This window comes from Vipera ursinii (genome assembly GCF_947247035.1).
Source record: "Vipera ursinii genome assembly, chromosome: 8".
NCBI lineage: Eukaryota > Metazoa > Chordata > Lepidosauria > Squamata > Viperidae > Vipera > Vipera ursinii.
Window position 1 is genome coordinate 12,415,119 of NC_139519.1, and position 25,000 is coordinate 12,440,118.

The 25,000-nt window shown below is 37.4% G+C and overlaps 1 protein-coding gene across 1 annotated transcript in view; it reads right to left on the reverse strand.

Moving 5' to 3' along the window:
• LRRTM4 (leucine rich repeat transmembrane neuronal 4) overlaps window positions 1-23,328 on the reverse strand; it is a gene marked incomplete at both ends in the record, with an annotated part of 342,010 nt that extends 318,682 nt beyond the window's left edge. The window contains one exon of the mRNA XM_083368859.1: window positions 21,757-23,328. Within this exon, the coding sequence (XP_083224985.1) occupies window positions 21,757-23,328 (1,572 nt within the window). The remainder of the gene's footprint in view (window positions 1-21,756) is intronic.
• Between the last annotated feature and the right edge of the window lie 1,672 nt (window positions 23,329-25,000).

Genomic DNA, 25,000 nt, shown 5'->3' on the forward strand with positions numbered 1-25,000 from the left:
GCGCTCTGAGCTTGATTGTTTTCTTGCAGACGTTTCATTATCCTAACTAGGTAACATCATTAGTGCTACTGTATGATAGCTAGCACTGATCAATCAATCAAACTCAGAGAGAACCCCTTATATTCTTTATTATTTGTGCATGCAATACAGATTAGATATATTTTAGGAACAGCAAATGGAAATTATCTCCCAGATGTAAGATAATTGTAGCCTGAGGGTGGGACAATTATGTCCTCTATTAATTATGTAGAACATGATCAGATCTTTCTGTACTAATAAGAAATATCTACCTAAGTGAATTCTCCATGTACACAAGCAAGGCATGATTGATAAACATCACACATGGGAACTGTGGTCTTAAACTTCTCTGAACTCAAGAGTTTAGACAGAACAACAGGAGATTAGCAATTATTTATATATAAAGAAATCTGGCACTATTCTCAACAGGACTACAGTCTAAAAAAAGCTTCTCTGATTCCAAAGGGCAGGCGCCCCGACAGAGAAGGCCCTCCCCCTGGGGGTCACCAGCCAACATTGTCTGGCCGACGACACCCTGAGGAGACCCTCCCTGTGTGAGCGCACAGGGAGATGGGAAGTCATTCCTGGCAGCAGACGGTCCTGTAAGTATCCCAGACCTAAGCCATGTAGGGCTTTATAGGTAAGAACCAGCACCTTGAACCTCACCCGGAGGGCAACCGGCAACCAATGCAGCCCACGCAGGAGGGGTGTAATATGGGAGTATCGGGATGCTCCCACCACAACCCGCGTAGCTGCATTCTGCACCAGCTGAAGCCTCCGGGTGGTCTTCAAGGGCAGCCCCATGTAGAGAGCGTTGCAGTAATCTATACGGGAGGTAACGAGTGCATGGGTGACCGTACGTAAGGCATCTTGGTCCAAATGTTAAAGAAAAAGATATATGTCTAGAAAAAAATCATACACAACACATCAAAGGAAATCCAACAGCTACTTTACCCAAGACCTATGAAAGCATATAGATTTTCAAGGACTTTAGGGATATTATCAGGGTAAGAGCCCTACAGATCTCTGGAGCAGCAGTGGTGTATAGTTTAATAAGTTTTAAAAATATTTTTATTGTTAAAATAATAAAAGAGAAAAGTTCAGTTAAGAAGCAAACCAACAGCAACAATTGTGCACACTGGCAGGAAACCATTACCATACACATGCCAAATCAGGGTTTGTTTGGTCGTTTTCTTTGTTTTTTCAAATATGAAAAAGATGTGCTGATTTTTCTCTTGTCTAGTGTGCATCTACTCTTTATAAACTTCATTCATTTATTTTTTCTCAAGGGTTCTTACTCAACCCCCCCAAATCTCCTTGAAATCTCTGGAGTATTCAACAATAGTTGAAAAACACCAAAGATTTAAATTTTAATCCATTTGAATTTTTTCAAGTGTTCCTGTTGAACAGTTTAAGAAGAATATTTTACAAAAGAAAGAGAGTGTGTGTTTTGGAGCTGTTTTTATGCACATTTCTATCATTTTGATGTGCTTTTGGCAGGTACCAATCACCACTGTGTAGAAAAGCACTGGGAATTATGAGTAACTCTAGATACTCAGTAATATTCTTTTTTCTAGAAGCTGAAACATGCATACAGATATAATAGAGGAAAAGAGAATGTCTCATTTCTGATGTAGTAAGCAGATACCTAATTTACCAACTGGACAAGAGACCATAAATTCAAAATTATAATTACCTATTGAGGTTATGACTAAATCTACAAATGCACAATGTCACATACATTAAAAACAGACTTTATTCTGCCCACGAAGCATCAGAACAAAACATATGATTTTTAGTTTATAAATATTGGAAAAGGGATTCAGGTGTGACAATGTATCTACATGTACAAAGATGCAAGCAATGGCAATATTTCCTGTGAAGTCTATGGAGAAACAACAGATGAAATTTGAAGAAACTTTGGTGAGGGAGAAAACTCCTGAGAATAACAGCCAAGAAAAAAAAACTATTCAAAAGAATGAATTATGGCACAAATCAATTGAACATTTTAAGTCAAGACACAGATGACCAGGATCATCATACTTTGTTTACATGAGGTGATGATGCAGGGGATGGGGGTCAGTAAAGCTGGGAAAAATGGAAAGAAAAAGAATAAGAAAGTGATCATCAATAAGGGTGGATGGACTCATTACAATAGTAATGGGTACACCATTGAAAAGCCTGAAACACCAGTTGGAGAACATCTAGGTATTCATTAAGAGTTAACACTGATTCAATAACATATTATTATTATTATTATTATTATTATTATTATTATTATTATTATTATTATTATTATTATTATTATTATTATTATTATTATTATTATTTGGATTTATATACCACCCCACTCCCGAAGGACTTGGGGCGGTGTACAGGGCAATTAAAACACAATATACAACACATAATATACAAAAATTAAAATAAATTAAACCAAGTAGCCCTAAACAATAAAACACATTCTAAAATTTAAAATTTAAAATTTAAAATCGAAAACCTCAGTCCAGGCTGGCAAGTTCAAATAGCCAAGTGTTCAGGTTGCGGCAAAAAGAGCGAAGGTCAGGAGCCATCCAGAGCTCAACAGGAAGCTGATCCATCAATCAGTTCTGAATGAACATTGTGAATGAATATTATATATATAATGATGAAGGACCTTTGTACATACCCAAGGTACATTTTTCAAGGTCTCATTATCTGTGGCTTCATTATCTGTGGCTGCTAGAGTGGAACAGATTCCTCATCATAACAAGATTCACCTATATATTATAGAAGTCTACCAAGAGGATTAATTATGTGACTGTTAATAAAGAAGGTCCCAAAACCTATACAGAAATCTAAAGGAGATAATATTTTCATGTCTCTACCAAACAATATGATTTAACTTGCAAATAACAGACAAACCCATCTGCAATGGGGAAGATTTCTCTTTGTTTTCTCCTGATTCTATAAACTGCAAGGACAAAAGAAGAGGAAATTTACAGCTGTCTAGTCTTAGTATTACTTTAAATCCCCTTTTAGATTTAAAAGACAATAAGACGTAATGAATTAATCAGTTGCAGATACACTGCAATCCCCAATCCAACAATAATTTCTACTAAATGTCCATTGATCAGAACTTTGTGTTAAGAATACGCAGATCAAGAACTGTACAAGTCTTAATTACAATAAGGTAAAAGTAATGCTGTCCCTGTCCAGTCGTGTCCAACTCTAGGCATGATGTTCACCTCTGTTTCTTGGCCGAGGGAGCCAGCATTGTCCAAAGACATTTTCTGTGGTCATGTGGCCAGCATGGCTATACACCAAAGGCACACTGAACACTGTTACCTTCCCACCAAAGTGGTACCTATTTATCTACTTGCATTTGCATGCTTTCAAATGCAGGAGGTGGGCAGGAGCTTAATTACAATATTTGGCTTTAAACTTGGAATTTTTTGTGTGGGCTTTTTCTTTTGTTTTGCTTCTATGGGGTTTTAACGTTTCGTGCTTTCACTACTGAGAGGCACCCATTGATTGTGCTCTCTAAGATGGACAGCCATTGAATCCTTTAAATAAATACAACAAATAAACCCATTTGTCCATAATGTTTCAGAAGCAGATTTAATAAAACAAAAGAGTTACTTGGAAACCTGTTGTCACCCAACCCTCTTTAATTCTCTGTGTGGTGGAGATCAAAATGAAACGGATCATTTGTGAAAAAAAGAATTGAGATGGAGATCATCTCCTAATTCAGTTATTAGTTAATTCCTCACACCTTACTTTGCAAATTAATGCTAAATTGAAAAGCCGCTGTGTTTATTGTTATAGTTCTTTTGTGTACAGTTTTTGTCTAGTATGTACTTTTACACTTACAAGTCATATATTTGTATGTAACCTTCAGAATGGAAATATTTTGAGCCAAAATACAATAGGCAGTGAAGATTATGTGATCATTTTTGCTGAAATAGTAGATATTTTGACAGGTCACCCTATTTTACATGGAGGGGGGGGGAAATTTGCGTTGGGTTTTCTTCAACATCTCTAAAAGCAAGAGTTTGTTTTTGTCTTCAATGAGTACAACAGACAGCAGAGGCAGGGGGGAAAAGCAATCTATATCAAATCCTGGTTGAAATTCAATAATAGAAAACTAATGTACCTGAAATAATATGCTTCTTGCTAACCATCAAGGCACTGCCATTAAATGGATGGTAGAAAGTGCAGCGATGTTTTATAAATCAGAAAATACTAGTATTATATGCATCCTTCCCCCTCCAAAAATGGTTCAAGAGATTTGTATTTTTTCCCAATTCAAATTTAAATGCAGACTTGAAATCTAGCAATAGAGTTTGAAGTGTTCATGTGTCTCTCCTAGTTTTATCCTTAGCCTATGCAAATATACACCTTAAGATAACAGAATTACCTATAGAAGCAGTTTTGATAACGCAAACTTACCAAGCAACAATAATCAACAAACTCAGGACACCATCAGCCCTTAGCACTAGTGCTGGTTGTTTCATATAAATGAGGCATTTAAATTATTTTAGCATCGCCTGCCTCTTTTTAAATTGTATATACTGTTCTTATGTTTTTAATATTTTATTTGCATACAGCCCAGAGTTCCTGTGTGAAGGAGATAGGCAGTTTTAAAATTTGATAAATAAATAAATATCCACATGCAAATATTCTTTTTCTGGTGTCACCAGTATAGAATGAAAGAAAAGAAATATCCCAGTACCAGCTTGCTTTTTTTTTTTTCATCTTGCTGCCTGGCCTGGTTTGAACTAAATGCCAAGAGCACAATGAAGTCAATAGCAAAGCACATGGGAATTGGATAGCTTCAGGAAACTCCGAGTTAGTAACTCACTATTTCAAGCTCTGTTGCTCAACGGAATTCTTCTTCTGCCGAAAACTCATTATCCTCTTTTGCTCCGTCCCTTCCCTGAGTCAATGACTTAGATACCTTTTGGCCTGGAAGTAATATTACATTACTAGATTCAATAAGGCAAAGTCAAATGTATAAATTAAATATAGGTAAAGAACCCAGGAAGCAATTCTCTACTGACATGGCAAATCCCAGACAGATGCATTTTGACATGCACCTTCCCTTCTGTCCACCAGCTGGAAAAAAAATTTTTAATATATATTTCTATTTCAGCATAAGACACAATGACCAACTTGAGATTGGAGCCATCACAAATAGGATCTGAGAAAAGTCGTTCTATTTCTACATCTCTGTCTACATGCACGTTCTCCCCAGAGGTTCATAAACCTACCTCCTTTATTGTATTTAGAAGCACATTGAAGATGGTTTTATTTCGCTGAGCTTTCAACTGTTAGTTAAATGTTAACAGCAGCCATTCTCTTGTCTTTAGGGTTTTTAATGCTGTAACCGACCCTTTTTGATTGGGGCAGACTTTAAAAATCCATAAAACCAAGGAAGTACATGCCAGTAAATACTGTAAAAGGAAATGAAAGCACTCGGAATGCTAGTGCACAAGAGTTGCTTCTCATTTTATTTTCCCAGCAGAAAATAAATTAAGTTTTAACATAGAGTCCGAGGTCCAAGAACACCATAATTCAAAAACAGTGATGTTCAGTTTCGGGTGTCTATGAATAGGCTAGCAGAAGCTTTTTGACTATCAGTGATATTATCGCTGCTTGGTATTAGATTAAGCTGCTTTCCTTTATCCATTTAGGCTCAAACATATTCCTGACCTGAAATCAAGTATTGGCTGAGCAGATCCTATTTAACTACCAAGTCTATAACTTTGTCTCAAGAAGACTCAGCGTTAATATGGACAAAGATTTACACCCCGATGAAATATCTCCTTTATTGCTGCCTTTTATTCACAATTAGAAATGATCTCTCCTGTATACAGGATGATTACACTGTTTTAAGAGGCCACTTACAGAGAGGCTGAAAAAATAGGCAATAAGCTTTCCCACCCCCACTTCTGGAGGGAAAAAAAATCCAATGTGTATGCTTTTGCACATTCTCTTTCTTAACTGCTTAGACCAGGGGTGTCAAACTCAATTTCATTGAGGGCCACATCAGCATTGCGGTTTCCCTTAGGGGGCCGGGTGGGTGTGGCCAGGGTGGGCGTGGCCTCCTGGGTGGGCGTGGCTAGAGTGCGTATGGCCTCCTGGGTGGGCGTGGCCAGCTCTACATCGTTGGCATCAAGGGTGCCTATGGGGGCCTGGGCAGGAGTGGGACAGATCTGAGGGTCTCTGGCAGAAGGAGGGTCTTTGGGCCAGGGCCAAGGCAGTGGGTGGGGGCCGTTCCCTCACTGTTTCCAGGATGGCTTCGCAGGCCACATGAAACCACTTCACGGGCCGGATCTGGCCCCCGGGCCTTGTGTTTGACATGTCTGGCTTAGAATAACAAAGAGTGGATGAAACTTATCAGTCAAGTTAAAAATTATGACTTGGTTTTTCCAGTACTTATCCACGGGGAAAAAAAATTCTTGCGGTAAATAATCAAAGCAAAAGGTTAATAATTCCCTCAGACTGCCTGCATTTATCTTTTCTACTTTGTTCATAGGGTCTCTAGATACATTTGACAAGAATAAGATATGTCTATGCATAAAAAACCCAAAATACAAACAAAACAAAAACCTTGGCCTTTTATTTAATCAATGAACTTGATATCTCCTCCAAAAGACATTAGTCAGTCCAATCATTTCCAATTCTGAAGGATACTCCAAACAAGCTACCCTTCATAGAGGATGTAATTTTCTAGAGAAACTAGTTTTGTTGAAACTTTGCATTCCATTGATTTAAGGACTGATGCAGACTTCATGAGTAGGATCTGCCAATGTTGACTCAGGAAAGGAATAATTCAATAATTAAACTACAAAGTTCCAGTTGCAAAAGCAATTAAAACATTAAACACTATAAAAAAGACAGCTGTGATTGAAAACATGTTATGATACAGTGTAAAAAGCCTGTTTAAAAATTAAAAGTTTTAAATATTGCTTTAAAATGCTTTTAAATAACATATTATGACAGAGCAATTGCATAAGAAACAAGTAAGAAAGAGATATGCTGCCACAAGCTGTAATGAACTTCAGGAAAATAGAAAATTCAAATATCTCTCAATCCATCCAAAGAATCTAAGCAACTGCAATACATAAATTTAGGAATATCAAGAGTTGATCCTTTAAAACTGAAGCAGTTTTACCCAAATTCAAACTTTCAAAGTATTAAGTATAGTTCTCAAAATATGAGCAATTAAAATAACTTGAAGCTGTAAAGGACAAATTAAATTAACTAAATCATCAATTTTAGATTCAGAATAAAAGAATTTTGTTATGTAACAAAACAACAACTTTATTGATTAGCCCTTGGGCCATATCAAAGTGCAAAGTTCCAGCAACAAACGGTCACCAAAACTTGATAAAGGCAATCCAAAATGGAATTTGATAAAATACAATTTAAAATGGAATTAAATAAGATACAATTTAAGATGAAATAGTAATAAAATACAAATTTAAGATATAGATAAAATATAACATTATATTTTGGAGTCGCCCTTACAATCTGCCCCAATCAGTCCCACATATGTAGATCTTAACCGGATCATTTTGTTTAAATACTGTGCTACGTTAAATGTTATTTTCAAGTTCTGACCGGACATAAGATAAGTTATTTTGATATGGGGATCCCAATGGGTCATTCATTTGGTATATAGACCAAGATACCTGTCTCTCACCCTCTTATACAGACAACCGTCAAATAGGATGTGAGCCAGGTCCTCTACCTCTGCCGCTCCGCAAATGCAGAGACGCTCATTGTACGATTTTGTTATGGAAATTCTCATCTGGAATCTGAAAATCTGAAATTCAAGCTTATTTAAATGCCTCCTTTCCTACACCAAAACACTTTCATTTCTGCTTTTGCTGGACATTTATTTTTCTCCTGGAGAAAATGGCTAACTGCAATCTGTCTTAAAAAGTTACATTGAAGCAGGTCTCCTTTAAATATATATGCAGCTCCTTCCCTTGTCCCAATTCTAGAACGGTGACGATGGGAGAAGATATGAAAAATCTGCTTTCTGGAAGAGAAAGCAATTGTTCATAGACTTCATAGGACATTAGATTATCAGAGTAAATTCATGCATCTGCTACCCGGGTCAAAGCATTTATACAATTTACCATAGCAATATGGGTGAAAACCATCCCTCTGAAGCTTTTAACTATGCCAGTTAATTATGAATAAATTCACTGAGACAATCGGTCTTGGAAAACTAAATTTCCTGTGTTCCCTAGCAGCAAAAGGTTGTCCACTGCCTGTTGCCATGATGCTCCCAATTACCCAGCTCTTCTTGATGAAGCTATGCTTAGCTACTAGTTATATGCCTTGACCTCTGTTTGCTGATGACTAAACTAACAGGAAGCTTAAAAACCAGGGAGAAGGGGGGGCAGTGAGCCTAATGGAAAGTTTGATTGTGTGCTTGTGGCCATTCTTATAAAATAGCTTCCTTTAAGTAGCATGGTCATTCACTGAATGACAAACAGAAGAGACTGCTTCTTGCAATGTATGAAAGCTACTTTATTTTTGTCACTTCTGAGCATGGCGGGGAAAGGTGAAGGTAAAGTAGGAACATAGGCATATTCCAAAGTGCTTAAAAATGCTTATGGAAGCTCTACAAAGCTAAAGGTCTTTGAGGGGGGAAAAAGGATAACATTTAAAGATGTCCACTTTGCAGAATCCCTTCCTCCCTCCCTCCCTCCCTCTCTATCTATCTCTGCCTCTACCTCTATGTCTAAACTTAAATAAGATTGAAAGCAGATCCTGCCATGTTAGGAGAATAACACTAGGAAGAGGAAGAATTAGATAAAATTTGGGAAGTAGGTCAGGCAGGTGCTGAAGGAATCCAAACTGCTCTGTGGACTCTTTTCATGTTAAAAGAATTCCCATTGTATTGGGAGAACTTCCAAGAACAAATGAATGGGAACTGATAGTGTGTGTGTGTGTGTGTGTGTGCAAGCAGAATTTTCATCCTTAAACCAAATCCTGAAACTCCTCCATTTTGTAGTTTCTCTAAGTATGTATCGCTGCAGCTGCTCTTTTACGAGAGTGACAGGTGGCAGCGATGGAAATCTGCAGAAGTATCGTGAAGCTCCTGGCTGGGATCTCTGAATTTAGAAGCAGACGAGTGAAATTATGCATACCTGTTATTTTTGTTCTTCCAATCCACCTTAAACTAGTAATTATCTCTTTCCTGCACGTGCAAGTTGAAAGTAGAAACGAGGCAAAAAGTTTCAGACAGGAAGCTGTTTCACTGAACGTTCTTTCCTCTCAGGAAAAGCAATGAGACATTTACTGGAAAGGTCAACCTTATGGAAGGTTCTGGATTCATTTCCACAGCAAAGTCATTCATTTTTTTTTTAAAAAAAGAAGGACAGGGCAATTAATTAGAGCTATACATAGCCTAAGAATTTTCTGATTCTTTTGCTGCACCTGATTATGATGTCTATTACTGAGAAAAGTTACACGGCAAACGTTGTGGTGCAATGGGTCTTCCTGGAGGACAATTAATTAGTTAATTTCCCATCTTCACTCCAAGCCAGCCAGAATGTTGGCATTCAGTGCTGAGGCATAAATGTGGAACATAAGAATAGAGAACACTCCCATGACAATACAGACTGTTCCCTTACTTCAAAGTTAATCTTCATCTAATCATCTCATAATCTTTAATTTTACTCTGATACAGCAATAGCCATTAAGCACAAATTTCCCCTCTCTCAAAGGAACATTGAGTGAAGAGCAGAAGAAAGAGTAGATGAAGCATTCTAGTATTAGTTGTCATTTTCTTTTTAAACCTATAACTGTACTTGGAAGTCTAAGTAAGAGGTGTATCTACCCCAGATATTACATTCATTAGTTACTGAATAGAGAGCTACTTTGAGCTAGTGGTTAAGACATCAAGCCAAAAGCTGGGAAACCATGAACTCGAGTCTTGCATTAAATCAGCTGATGACCTAGGGCAGGGATAGGCAACCTTGGCTCTTTTATGACTCATGGACTTCAACTCCCAGAATTCCTGAGCCAGCATGGTTCAGCTTGGAAACCTCTCCCTTTCCCCTCAGCATGGCTGGCTCAGGAATTCTGGGAGTTGAAGTCCATGAGTCATAAAAGAGCCAAGGTTGCCTACCCTTGACCTAGGGCAGGGGTCAGCAACCTGAAACAGTGAAAGAGCCACTCGGAACCGGTTCCCTCACAAAAGGAAAAACTGGGAGCCGCAAAAAATGTGTGTGCATGTGCATACATGCACACATGTGCAGAACAGGGTTTGACTGAAGAGTGGAGCCAAGGCGAGATATGCACCTACCCTGCATATTTGAATTGATTGGTTGAACTTTTTTAGTCCCACTTTTTTTTTTGGACTACACATAGCAGAAGACTGGGAGCCGCAGGAGACGGCTGAAAAAGCCGCATGCGGCTCCGGAACCGCGGGTTGCAGACCTGTGACCTAGAGCAACTCTCTATCTTTCTCTCAGCCCTAGGAAGGAGGCAATGGCAAAATACTTCCAAGGTTGTTTATAAAAGATTACAATTTACAACAATAAAATACAAATTTAAAGATAAAAAAGAAAAAAGAATATAGTAAATAAAAAAGAAAAATATAAAGAAGTGTCTTCCCCCTTCACCCCACCAAATATAAATATTTTTAATAATTTATCACCTCTCAAAATACAAATGATCTCTTCTTCCCACATCGCTTCTCACCTATAAACAAATCCATAAAGCCTCATTATTTTACTCCTTATATCAGCAAAAGTCCGTTAACAGTTACCAGAGATAACAACATATCTATTTTAGCCTTGATCAAATAAACAAATGTTATATTCCTTCCTTTTATTTCTAACAATCTTGTTCTTTAATCCCTTCGAACAATGTCCTAGAACTTGATTCCTTTTCATTTTTTTCTTCTTTTTTTACAAGCCTTTTTTGTAAATCCACTATAGAAAAGTTTTTCAGATCACCTTTTTTTGTTATTTATGTAACCTTTTTAATTATTATTTCTCACGGTGGCTGGAAAGGGCTAGACCAAAATTCAGCACTGATCATAGCAGCCCAAGAACAGCCACTAAGCATCAGATCCATAGAAGCAGGGGGCTCTAGAAAGGATTCAAGGTGTAGATTCAAGACCTCAGAGAAGTCCAACACATAGTGGCAAGTTGTAAGATGCAGGCAGGAATAGCATACACTGAATGGTCCCACAAAGTAGCTGACATTGTGTCCAGGAACATCTGCACAATGAATGGGCTACGCTAGACTCTCCAAAGTTCAGATGGGAAATTCTATAGAGGGTGGTGGAGAATAAGAGAGCTAAACTCCTGTGTGGCTTCCCAATCTGCTATTGATTAATCAACTAGATGCTGTGTCATAGACAAGGACAGAAGACAACAGACTCATTAGATGTAGTGGTATCAAGTGACAGCAACCTCAGGAAGAAGGAGGATGAGAAGCTGGAGAAGTTCCAGGACTTGAAGGAGACACTGGAGAGAATGTGGAAAGTAAAAGCCAAAGGGGCCCCAGTAGAAGTAGGGGCACTTGGGACTGTGACTTCTAACCTGGGAGAAGGTGCTCCACAGATCCCAGGAACAACATCATAGCTCTCTATTCAGAAGAGTACATGATTAGGAACAGCTAAGATACTGCACAGAACTCTTGAACTCCTAGGTCTCTGGCGGAGGACCTGAGATTGAGAAAGACATAGATCACCCATAGGGGTGAGAAGAGATTTTTTTAACAAAATAAAATAAAAATAAAATGAAAAAAAAATAAAAGACTGACTTGAGGGCACAAAACTATAGCTCTCAACAAAATCAAATAAGTAAATACAAATAAATAACCCTGATTGTAATTATACAACGTTCTAAACATTTTTTTTTTAAAAATCAGTTGGAACTTTCCCTGGAATGGATAACAGAAAAACCTCTAAGATCATGATCGGTATTGAGTTCAAGAGCAAAATGAGTAAGAGCCTTGGTGGAGCAGTGGGCTAATGCCTCCTTAAGTAACACCAGCTGCCTGCAATTAGTGCAGGTTCGCATCCCACCAGGCTCAAGGTTGACTCAGCCTTCCATCCTTCTGAGGTGGGTAAAATGAGGACCCAGATTGTTGGGGGCAATTAAGCTGACTTTGTAATAATGCCGCTTGGGGTGTGTGTGAAAGCCCTAATAAGCAGGCATATACATAGAATGAAGGCTGCTGCTAAGCTTGTAAGCCGCCCTGAGTCTTCGGAGAAGGGTGGGATATATAAATGGAATTAAATTAAATTAAATTAAATTAATACCTTCAACAAACAGAAAACACCTTCTTTCTAGAGACACCTCTTTCCTCCTCCTTTGCCACATAACTTGCCTAAGGCGTGCCAATATTCAAGATAGATATCATCACAACTTGGCTGCCGTACATATTTCACTTGTGTTATATTATAATTGTTTTTAATTGTTTTAGGTTCACTGCCCAGAGATGACTGTCTATAGAAAAGCAATAAACAAACAAATAAACCGACAAATCAACTCTGAAGCATGTATATTTGTTACATAAGGAAAACATCACAATAAAAAAAAGAAATCTCCTGTTTTTAAATTAACTAAATTATAGTTTAAAAAAGAGAGGCAATTAAAATCTAATACTAGTGGAAATCACAGTATTATTTCCAATCAGATTTCATAGCCTTATTGCTCTGGATTTTTCTGATCACAATGGAAAGGTTGCTCAATGCAAGTCATTTATAAATAGGAGGGTGTGTCAATCAATCAATCAATCAGAATAGAACTGGAAGATATCTCGGAGGCTGTCTAGTCCAACCCCCCCCCCCCGCTCAAGCAGGAGACCCTATACCATTTCAGACAAGTAACTGTCCAGTCTCTTCTTAAAAGCCTCCAGTGATGAAGCACCCACAACTTCTGAAGGCAAGCTGTTCCACTAATTAATTGTTAGGAAGTTTCTGCTTAGTTTCCATCCATTGTTTCTTGTCCTTGGTGAAGCAGTGGGCTAATGCCTCCTTAAGTAACACCAGCTGCCTGCAATTAGTGCAGGTTCGCATCCCACCAGGCTCAAGGTTGACTCAGCCTTCCATCCTTCCGAGGTAGGTAAAATGAGGACCCAGATTGTTGGGGGCAATTAAGCTGACTTTGTAATAATGCCGCTTGGTGTGTGTGTGAAAGCCCTAATAAGCAGGCATATACATAGAATGAAGGCTACTGCTAAGCTTGTAAGCCGCCCTGAGTCTTCGGAGAAGGGCGGGATATAAATGTAATAAAAATAAATAAATAAAATAAAATAAAATAAAATAAACTGAACTCCTCTTCTTTGTGGCAATCCATCAAATACTAGAAGACTGCTATCCTATCACCCCTAGTCCTTCATTAAACTAGACATACCCAATTCCAGCAACAGTTTTTCATATGTTTTAATCTCCAGGCCTGTAATCATTTTCATTGCTCTTCTTTGCATTTTTCCCAAAGTCTCAACATCTTTTTTGGTAATGTGGTGACCCAAATTGGATGCAGTCTTCCAGGTGTGGCCTTACTAAGGCTTTATAAAGCTGTACTAATACTTTATTATATTTTGATTCAATGCCTCTGTTTATACAAGCAAGGATTGTATTAGCTTTTTTTGGCTGCTGCCGCACACTGCTGACTCACATTTAAGTGATCATCCATTAGGACTCCAAGGTCCATCTCACAGTTACTGTTTTTCAGCCAGGTTTCATCTAATCTGTACATGTACCTATGGTTTTTCTTGCCTAAGTGTAAACCTTGCTTTTCTCTACATTAAATTTAATTTTGTTGGCTAGGGCCCATTGTTCAAATCTGTCAAGACCTTTTTGGATCCTGTGTTTGTCTTCTGGGGTGTTGGCTATTCCTGCCAGCTTAGTGTCATGTGATTTGACATGAGAAATTATGCAATTATTTAAATCATATGGGATATTACACAAATGTATGTATGCATATGAATTGACATTCTGTATGAATAGTGAGATGATAAGATTACATATGATCCTTCCCAAAGCAACAATTTAATTGAAAAAAGTCAATTTAGAATTGTCAGTCTGTATTTCTAAATCAATAGGAAAAAACTGAATTGATCCAATTCAGAAATTAAATTTGATCAGAGAAAAAAGATGTTTTATGCATGTCTCAAAGACCCTCAAACTGTCAGGTTAATGTGAAAGTACCTGATTCAATTTGATGACTCAATCCAAATCAATAATCCAATTCAGAAAGTCAATTTGATTTGGAGATTCAATCATATACCTGCCAAACTGAATCTCCAAACTGAATATTGGTACAGTCCTAGCCTGAGCATGTATTTTTTATTACAAAATTACATATTACATAAAGGCCAAAAAAAAAAGATGAAAAAAATGTGGGGGGAGGGAGATGTCAATTTTCCTATCATGGTTAATGGTCTCTGGGAACAATTTATCTGAAAAATGATATGTTTCTTTTTTGCTATTAAAAGACTCTTGTTTTCAAGAGAAAAAGAGAGGATTTGAAATCATTCTCAAGTTAACACAGAAAATAATGCTCATTCTTATACAATTTGATCTCTTGGAAAATGTGTGCTTGTTTGTGTCTGTTTGTGTGTGCTGAAGGCATATCACATGTCATGCTTCCACAGCTGGAAACAATGATTTCTTGCAGAACCTGTGTCATATTTTTCAGAGACTTGAGTTTTTAGGAAACACCATTTCTTTAGGTAAAATCAGGCTTTACAACAAATAAAGGCAGCAGATGCTCCAGTTATGTGCTCAACGGCACCATTTCATAAATAAACTGAACGTCTTCTCTTTTTCAGCAGCACCCACTCTTTCATCCAAACCAAACAGCAAATTGCAACAACAACAAAAAAGCGCTTTTTTTTTTTGCAATTTCAAATCTAGTAAACCGTCTCCTCCTCTTTCTTGCAACATCTTAGATTTAATTTGTGGTCTTCTCCCCTGCTACACACATTTAGATGTGTCCTTCTGCTATTTACATGGTGCATCAGTTGTCAAAAGAGGAATCGTCTGAATCAAAAACATTGTTCTAGGCAAGACATTAAATTTTATTTCAGAAATTCTTCCTGACACATGACTGTTATAGTTTCTTCCAACTTAACATATCTTTTAAAACTTCAGCCCGTGTCTTAATGTAGTTATTTTGAAATAACCTACAATTGGGAGGCTTTGGTAGCAGGCATATTTGTGGTACAATAAAATCAAGGCTAATGTGGAATTTAAAAGCCATTAGATGTGCCATATTGAGAATATGGGATAGATATGAACCCAGGTTGTGCCTGAAAACACTTTTGTGGTTTTTAGTACCAGAAGCATTTTATAGTCAAGAAATAATAGGCAAAATTAGCTGGAAGTAAAACACACTTGGCTCTTATGATTAGGGACTATGCCGAGACTTTCTAATTAAACACAAAAATTTCACTACAATCTAACTAGAATTTTACATGCACATAGTAAACTTCATAAAAATATACCTTCTGACAGCATCGGTCAAAATATACCATTGGTATATTAAAGGATGCCTACCACTCTGCCTTTTTCCTCTTATTTCTTTGTATTTTTCATATGGAACACAGAATAATAAGGTAGGAAGGAATCTTGAAGTCTTCTAGTCCAATCTCTTGCTATATACCATTTTGAACAAATGAATGTCCAGTCTCTTCTTAAACGCCTCCAGTGATGGAGCACCCATAACTTCTGGAGACAAGCTGTTCCACTGATTAATTGTTCTGTCAGGAAATTTCTCCTTAATTCTAGGTTGTATCTCTCCTTCATAAGCTTCCAACTGTTACTCCTTGTCCTACCCTCAGTTTCTTTAAGAATTGGCCAAACCCCCTCCCCCTTTCTCTGTGACAGCCCCTCAAGTACTGGAAGACTTGTTAAGTTATATTTTTTTTCAGGTTCTATTTTCCTAAAATATTTCCCCCTAAAGTTACTCTTGCATCCCACCATTTCATCACTTCCATAGGCCGTGTTAATTTCTTCCACCCTGTTGGAGGTCCTTCAGTCCACCATATACTTCTCCAAATTAACAGGAAATTTCCTGTGAAGCTTCAGTCAATGTCATTTCTCCCTGACTTGAGGTAATTTTAGAAAATTATAAATCCTCAAATAATATACAAATTCTCCCATTCAAAAACTGCTCTTTACAAAACAGCTGATATCCTATCAGATGATTGACAATGCAAAAGATTTATTCTTAAAAACTAATTTCTTTACACAGCAGTCAATTTTCATCCGATCTTTCCTTTTTAAAGGTTATGGAATCTTATACCGTACAAAATGAATTTTAGTTTTTTTATCTTACTTTTTATTATTGTTCCCTTTCTTCCAATAAGGGCATGAGCAAAATAATTTCTTTTGGAAATTTCTAGTCCTGCTAGGACTGTATTAGCAGGACTGTAATAAATTACTGATTATGACAAAATAATTGTCATAAAAGAAGTTCCAAATAGATGTCTTTGGCCTTTGACTTATTACACCTACAAACCATATGCTGACAACTGGTTTTTTTTAATTAAGACATTTACAATACATTCTATTACCATGGTTATTTTTCTTGGATTCCCTGAAATAACTTAAGTTCAGAATCAAAGTCAAAAACAATAGTGATAAGGTCTACTTCAACTGCACATCTACAGAATCCAATGAATACTGAAGTAGACATCATCTTAGGAGAGAGATCATAGGATGGCAGTCAACAGTGGAATAGATGAACAGATTAATCTACTCTCTCCATATCTCACCATATCTTTCCCAAGTTAAGCTGAAAGTCTTTCTCTCTTCATTCCAAAGTAACAACATTAATGTAAGTTTATTCCTATATTCCCAATTCACTTAAAAAAAAGTTCAAGCCTGCTAGAAGAAAGTTATATATCAACCCTGCAGAATTCAAGGTTTCATGATTGTATATGCTCTCACAAAGTCGCCATCTTCCAAAAATTGCCATTACTTATCATTTTTAAATATGGTAATTGGGAAAACTAGACTAGATTTCTGCTTGCTGGATTTATTGTTAAAATAAAGTTACATTTGGTTCCACTCATTCCTTTGTGCTAACCTACTCTATTTTTTGGGGGGGTGTTGGTGGTAAAATATGATCCCACCACTATTCAAAGTGCTTTTCTCTCAGAAAGATTTATATACACGTTGTACTCATTCAACAGAATCAAATTCCAAGAGTCAAACACAGCTTTTCTATATTACTTGGAGTTCAAAATCAGTGACATTTCATTTCATTATTCCAGTCATAGGATTAGTACTACCAAAACTCTATGCATGTGTTTTTTAAAAGGAAATACATTAGAAATAATGAAAATTAAACTTGAATTAAAAGTAGAGGAATATGAAACCATGAGAAGCCAGCAATTGATTCAGCGTGGCACTTTTGAAGAATACAAACTGGAGCACAGAACTTAGCAAATTTGTAAACATGGGTAGACATTTCTGTTTGCTAACAGATAAATAAATTAAAGTTGCCAGTGCACCCTGGGATTTCAGCTAGTGAGAAAAAGCCAAAGCAGAGCTACTTGCATTGTAATAAAAGTGTTACAGAAATATGTGGGCTGAAGATTCTACTTGATCCATAAAGACAAATGTGTGTTTTTTTCCCATTGATATTTTCCGGAAATGCTTTTTCATCACTGCAGTTGGCAACATATCAAAACATTTCAATAAGAATGGTTTTTCTTAATTTATGCTCTCCTGAGAGTAAAGATAAAGCTATTGTTTTAAAAACCTAGTAAGTCAGTGGCCTTGTTTTCCGTGATTCATTAAAACTTCAATGTAACCTCTAAAATAGACATAACATAGTTAAAAGTGAAACAAAAACTAAAAAAAACACTCAAACCATCAGTTCTAAAATACCCAAGCAAGAAATATTCTTCTATGGACATGGAAGAAATGCCTTTATTCAATTTGAAAAACTACCCTATATAATCTGGTCCCAAATATTAAATAGAGCCTGACTATCAAAAGGTTACTTATACAAGTAGTTCTTGAGCTTGTAAGCCGCCCTGAGTCTTCGGAGAAGGGCGGGATATAAATGGAATTAAAATAAAATTAAATAAATAAACTTACGACCACAATTGAGCCTAACATTGCTGTTGTTAAATGAGGCATTTCTTAACTGAGTTTTGCCCCATTTTTACGAACTTTCTTACCACAGTTGTTGAATCGATGCAGTTGTTAAATTGGTAACACAGTTGTTAAGTGGATCTGGCTTCCCCATTGTTTTTGCTTGTTAGAAGGTCACAAAAGGGGATCACATGATCTCAGGACACTGCAACCGTCATAAATAGGAACCAGTTGCCAAGCATCTGAATCTTTGATCACATGATCATGGGGATGCTGCAAAGGTCGCAACTGTGAAAAACCGTCATAAGTCATTTTTTTTCAATGCCATTGTAAATTTGAACAGTCACTATATGAACTGTTGTAAGTCGAATACTACCTGCACATAATATATTTATAGAACATGGATGAAGAATTTGGGGAACTCCAGAAGCTGGAAACTACCATCCTAGTTGTTGAAGGATATTGTTAATTGACTATCTGGAAGGCCATTCTTGCTAACTAGAAGCAGGCAAGCAAATGTAACCTAACTTCTGCTTGCTTGTGATAGCAACAATGTGGTTTGTTTTAAAGAATTGACTTAGTTAGAAGTCAGTCTCACTAGCCTTCTCAAGTGACTTCAAGATCATTATTAAGCAGAATCTCTCTCTCCCCCCCCCCCGCTTTCTTTTCCCATTCCTTTGCAACACCGTGATAATGAACTCCAAGTGAACAAGATTTAAAGCTTTGGAAGACCAGTATTAGTGAGAAAATTATTGACCAAGTCTCTGAATTGAAACAATAGAAACATTTCATTATTGGTTGTGATAGAGTTGTAAAGAGTTTTCAGTTGTAAATTAGCTTTTTCTCAGGCAAGTGGACTGTATCTGGACACTTTTTTCTCTACTGAGCTCCAAAGTTCTCTGGAATTGTGAGAAATCATTTGCTTCTTTCTCACATTTTATTTTCTCTTTCCTGTGATGATAGTACCAAAAAAATCCCTATTATTATTACTTCCATCCTCTTATTCTTTTTAAATTGGGAATATTTGAGTTACAGATGTTAATTGACTGGGTCGGTTAATTTTACCTTGGACGTTCCCACAATTTATTTGGTATGCGATGAGATTACAGTAATTTATTGGTCCTGTTCATACAATCTACTTATCCAAGTCTTCAAATCCATGTATATTGGTGGTTCTAAGATAGTCATACCAACTAAAAACCATCATTTTGGAAGTACAGAGTCCCCACCCAATTTCTTTTGGAAATTTCTAGTCCTGCTAGGACTGTATTAGCAAGACTTTAATAAAACTAGCTCTTTTTTGTTGGCCAGCTTAGGAAATAACTGCACCCTTGTATCTTCATACTTTAGGGGTTGAGCATAGAATGTGAAGATGGCTTCATATTGCTCCAGGTGTTCATCATAAAAAAAATCAGAATTCTTTTCGCATACAACAGCTAATGATTTCCTATTAGAAAATGGAAATTATCTCTACATATTACTTCCTAATCCTTGCTTGGGTGTATGACAAATGAAAACAACACACTAGCAAAACCTATGCCATTATTAATTTATAAAAACAGTAAACCAGGATTTACAAAACCTAAAGAAGTTAGAACCAAGCAAACCATATCAAATTCAGAGAAGCCTACTTTTGAGAAGGCAGAGGCCATTGTTTTATATATTTATCTATAAAGCAATACATGTATATTTGATTGTTAAATTGTATGTCTCATTGCCATAGAAAAGAAACATCCATCAGACTCCTATATTTCCCCTAGGATGGCCTATGTTTCTTCTTTAGTCAACAGGAAACACTTTAAACTTCTTCTCAAGCAGAGCAACTGATGTGATTTGAGCATAACCAAAGCCCAGCAAAGTCATATCCAATGATCCATTGAATTCACTAGACTCTAATAGCTTGTTTTGGATTCTTCAGGAGTTATAAATATGTTTCTGACGAAAGTAAATTAGACTGATGGGAATAGCTTTTCTCCACAGGTAGAAAAAATTATTAAAGTGCCTGCTCCTTCATTATTTATTTTTTTAAAAAAACAATGGATCTATGCAGTGCTTTTTTTGTAAAAGAAAAAAGGTGCCGGAACTCACACATGTCATATAACCCGCCTTGCCTACCCTATAAGATTCCATCCAAAAAAGGTGCCGGAACTCCATTCTGAGTGTTCTATGAGAAAAAAAGCCCTGGATATATGAATCAAAGCCAAAATGTAAAAAAAAAATAATACAGTGAAGCAAGTTAATAATTCCAATTGTCCTTCTATTGAAATAGCCCTAAAAGCAAGATCCAGTGGTATAGGAAAGCAAAGGAATCATCATTGTAATATAGTCAAAGCAGATTTTCTCTTAGGTATCTGCAATGCAATTTATTCTCTCTGATTCAGATAATCGATCTGATCTGATCTGACACTTCTAATTGATTTGGAATATAATATTGATTGGATTTTTCTGATCAATTCGGAAGGCATCAGAAAGTTTACAGCCAAATAGCTGAATTGATGAAAGGTATTGCATTTGATTCAGCAGTTCAGTGGAGAGTGTTCATCTTATTTGGAAGGTGCATTCATTTGCACTGTCTTTAAATTGAAGTGCTTTTTAATGCAACAATCTATCAAAGCGTAAGAGCAATCTATCTTGGCCAATTTGCAGCCCAAGTCTTCATACCATAGTCCATATTCTGATCAGAAGCAGGATGGATATTCAGGAAAGACAATTAGAAGGATTGTAAATCCTACAGCCGCTCAACTCAAATAACACCTCCCACCCTATCCCCATGCTGCCAAGAACTATAACTAGAGTACACATTATTCGTCTTTTCTCCTCCCATCCTGTTTGCAGCAGCCTTCTGTGAAGTGGTAGGTCCTCAGATGCTCTTTCTCCCATCCCTGGGAACAGCAACATATACTCCCATTCTCTCTCAATATCATGTTCATATTTGAACCCAAGCTCCCATTTGATATAAAATAATTATCCTCAAATGAAATGGTAGTGGAGAACCTGCCTTTCCCCAGCAAATATTTTTTTTAAAAAAAATATATCTTTGATTTCAGCACCGCCAACCACAAAAGGCCACATTTAAACCCTGCTTTATTCATCAAGGCACTTCAGAAAGAACTCCATAGTCTGTTAAATGGCTACCTTCCTTACATGTCAAGGATATTTTTAACCAGATAGTCTTAACACGCATGAGGGATCAGGACCAAAATGCAGCGAAGGGGACAGTTTGCGTACTAAGCTATTTAGAATTTCATTTGAAATAAGACAAGGGGGGAAAAAAAGTTTATGTTTCTGCTACAAAACCATTTTTTTTTACAATATAACAGCCTCCCCTTCGTTGCTGTTGTCTCACAATATAAAATCACGATAGAAGTAACTCTAACTTTTAACCAACATAAAATGGCTAAAGCTAGACCCAAGGGACTTCCCTAATGCTGTTCAGCCCAACTTCATCCCATTCTTGGAATAGCTTTCAAGTCCGAACTCTTGAAAGTTAGTCACCATCGCTTCCCTGACTGTTGCAATTTAATTAATAACCTTTCACCCCAAAGAAACCCCAAAGCAAGAAGACTCATTAATCTTTCTAGTGATTAGAGTCACCTCAAGAGCATCAAACATTTACCTCTCCTTCCCAGCAGCAGAAATGGATTTAGGAGGATCATGGTTCATACCTCACATTCCCTGGAGCCAGAAATGGTATACGTGCAGGGTCCAGATCCATTAACCGATACATCCATGGTCTCAGAGTTTGTTGGCTTGTAGTCCACGTAATACTCCTGTAAAGGGGAGTTCATTTGCCTTTCAGATTCTCGGGCTTTTTTCCTACGCCTTCTCATAAGCGAATGTTGCTGGAGCTGTTTCATGCTGGCTGGGTAGCGTTTCCATGAAACATAAATGACCAACAAAATCATAGCCACTGAAAGAAAAAGGGCAACACTTCCAGCAATTATTTTGTGAAAGGAAACATGCTCATATTGTCCTGGTATAGCTACTGGAAAATCTGGCGAAGGGCTTGGTGTAAAAGATGTTGGCTCATAGTCTTCCACTTTGGGAATGGTGGGTTTTGGAATAAAGATGGGTCTTTGCTGGGTTTTAGGGACTTGGTAAGGTTTTTCAGTGACCACCACTGGGATTTCTGCACAAATGTTATAGGTGTCTACAGCATCACTCACCTTTTCACCCTGGATGTGCTTAGGGCCTGCACAAATCATGGTACTTTCTTTGTTTCCCTTGAAGTTTTTAAGCCAGTTAAACAGAGGGCAAATGCTCCGGGTACATTCCCACATATTTCCAGAAAGAGTAATAGATATCAAAGAAATCCAGGCATTGACAGTCTCCTGAGAGACGTTAGTCAGTTTGTTGGAATCCAAGTTGAGTTTCTGCAAGTTGGGCAGGCACTGAAATGTCCCAGGTTCAATCCCTGCAATGTCGTTTCCCGATAAATCCAAATTGTGCAAAGAACTCCATGTCCATGTCAACCCTTGGCTCAGGGATCGGATCCTATTCCACTGCAAGTAAATGGAGCGGAGATTAAAGAGACGAGGAAAGTGAGCGAAGTTAATCTTAGAAAATTGGTTGTGTTCCAGGTGGAGCTCTGTGAGCTTCAAAAGACCAGCAAAGGCGTTGCGAGATAAACTCCGGAGACGATTGTAGCCTAAATCCAGAAAATCAAGATTGCGACAATCTTGGAAAACCCGAATGGGAACCGTTTTCAATGAGTTGGATCGTAAGTGCAAGATCAGGAGCTTGCGAAGACCTTTAAACTGCTCTGACTGAAGCACCTGCAGCTTGTTGTAAGAGAGGTCTAGATTGCGTAGGTTGGGAACTGGGTGAAATGTTTTATTGTGAAGGTGGGTAATTTTGTTGGAGCTTAGAATTAATTCCTTGAGCCTTCGGATGCCTTGGAAAGCGTCCTCATCCACGGAGGTGATGTAGTTATGATCAAGGTAAAGCCATATGAGTTGGTGTAGGCCTGCAAACTGATTTGGTTTGAGCTTCTGGATGCTGTTGTACCGTAACGATAAGCCTTGAGACCCTCCAGAAATGTTTTGAGGGATGTCTCTGAATGCGTGGGATTCACAGTACACAATTTTGCCATCACATCTGCAGTTCTTGGGGCAAGCTCGCTCAGCCCCACTCAACGTCACAAACAGCACAGTAGGAAGGAGAACGAACACTGCACTCATGCCTCTCAGATGCTTCATTACGTGGAAACCTACAATATGAACATGACGAACATACATCGTGAGACCACTCAGATAAATCAGAATCAGAGTATTCACCATCAGGATTTCAAATAACAGATAAGAGTTGAAATCAAAGCATGATGCCTTACTTCCATGTAATTTGACCTGTGTGTTTGTGTGTGTGTGTGTGTATGTGTGTCTGTGTGTGTGTTTGTGTGTTTTGCATGGAGATGCTTGTAATGCTGGGTGTTTTTTCAGTATTTCCTTCTCCCTAACCCTCTAACATATACAACCAGACTATACTTATTCATTTACCTCTGTGTGATTTATGACCTTTGTTGACAAATTAAGTTCCCCTTCCCATTTTGTAACTCATTGCAAAATGCATTAGCATGATGCACATAGCCAGAATATCCTTACCGTCAGGATGTTGTAGATTTAATACTAAACATATTTGTCAAGTCACTGTGAAGTAGATTTTGGGAAGAGAACGTACCCAAGCTTGAACTGTTAAACATTCTTAAATCAGAAAAAGGTTTCTTAATAAACTAACTCGCAAGAACACATCTCCTGGGCCCTTCAAAAGATGCACAGATGACCTTAAAAATATGTGTTAATGTAGCGTGACAAATAGAAGTTAGAAAAATTGGAAGGGGGGAGGGAAGCACACTCTAGATATTTTATTTCATGTGAGCTAAGCATAATCCAAGCAGACAGGTATGAATGCCTTATATGTCAAATCTTATGTATGAAAAAAATCTAAGGATGCTAAATAGCAATGATAAGGAACGTATGGATATCATAATAAAATGCATACTTTCATATCTTCACACGTAACAACTACCATAACTGTATTACTTACTGACATATTTTAATATACAGCAGCATGGTTTTATTGTTTTAGTATCCACATTTCCTCTATAATTACAGTCATGCACACTCAATATTTATTTGGGTAAAAGGTGGGAGAATATTGTTACAATGAACTAATAAAAACATGAATGGAAACTCAATCCCAGATAAAGCAAAAAAAAAGTGATTTTTCCTTCTCTTTTTCCAATTCCAGTTTTGATAGTCTGCATTTAACATATGTAGCAGAAAACTTATTTTATAGTCATCCTTCTGAGCTGCTCACTCTTCCCATATCCTCTGAATAACTACATGAGTCTTGGGAGAACTAAGCTACAAATAGGCTTAGGATTCTCCAAAATAAGGGGAGAAATTGGACCTTGTTCCAGTCTTGAGATAAGTTCAAAGTATAGCTTTCCAGAGTTGTAACCTTTCTGGTCCTTTGTTTGCATCTTTCCATCAGGAATTCTGGAAAAGTATTGTTTTCTTAATAGTAAACATTATTATTAGGCTGGTGGGGAAAGAAGGAACAAAGAACAGCCAAATAAGCCGTTATTTTATTCAGTGCTTATTTGAGTGGGGGCAAACTGCTAATCCAAAGAGCTTTTGACGGTTTGTCTCTGACACGTTCATTTCAATGGCAAGATTCTTTCTTTCCTTCCTTCATTTAAATTCTGATCCTTTCTCATTGCCTGATGATGCCAGGAGGGGCAACAGCAGAAACATATCCCAGCCTACACATGGAGGAAAAAAATATATAATTCTGTCACATTTGGAGGAGGTTTCTGGAGGGTAGTGGGGGGAGAGAAGAGAATCTCTAAAATAAGTGTTGGATATTTAACACTTTTGGAGGATGGTGCATGCCTGTGTGTGAAGGAGA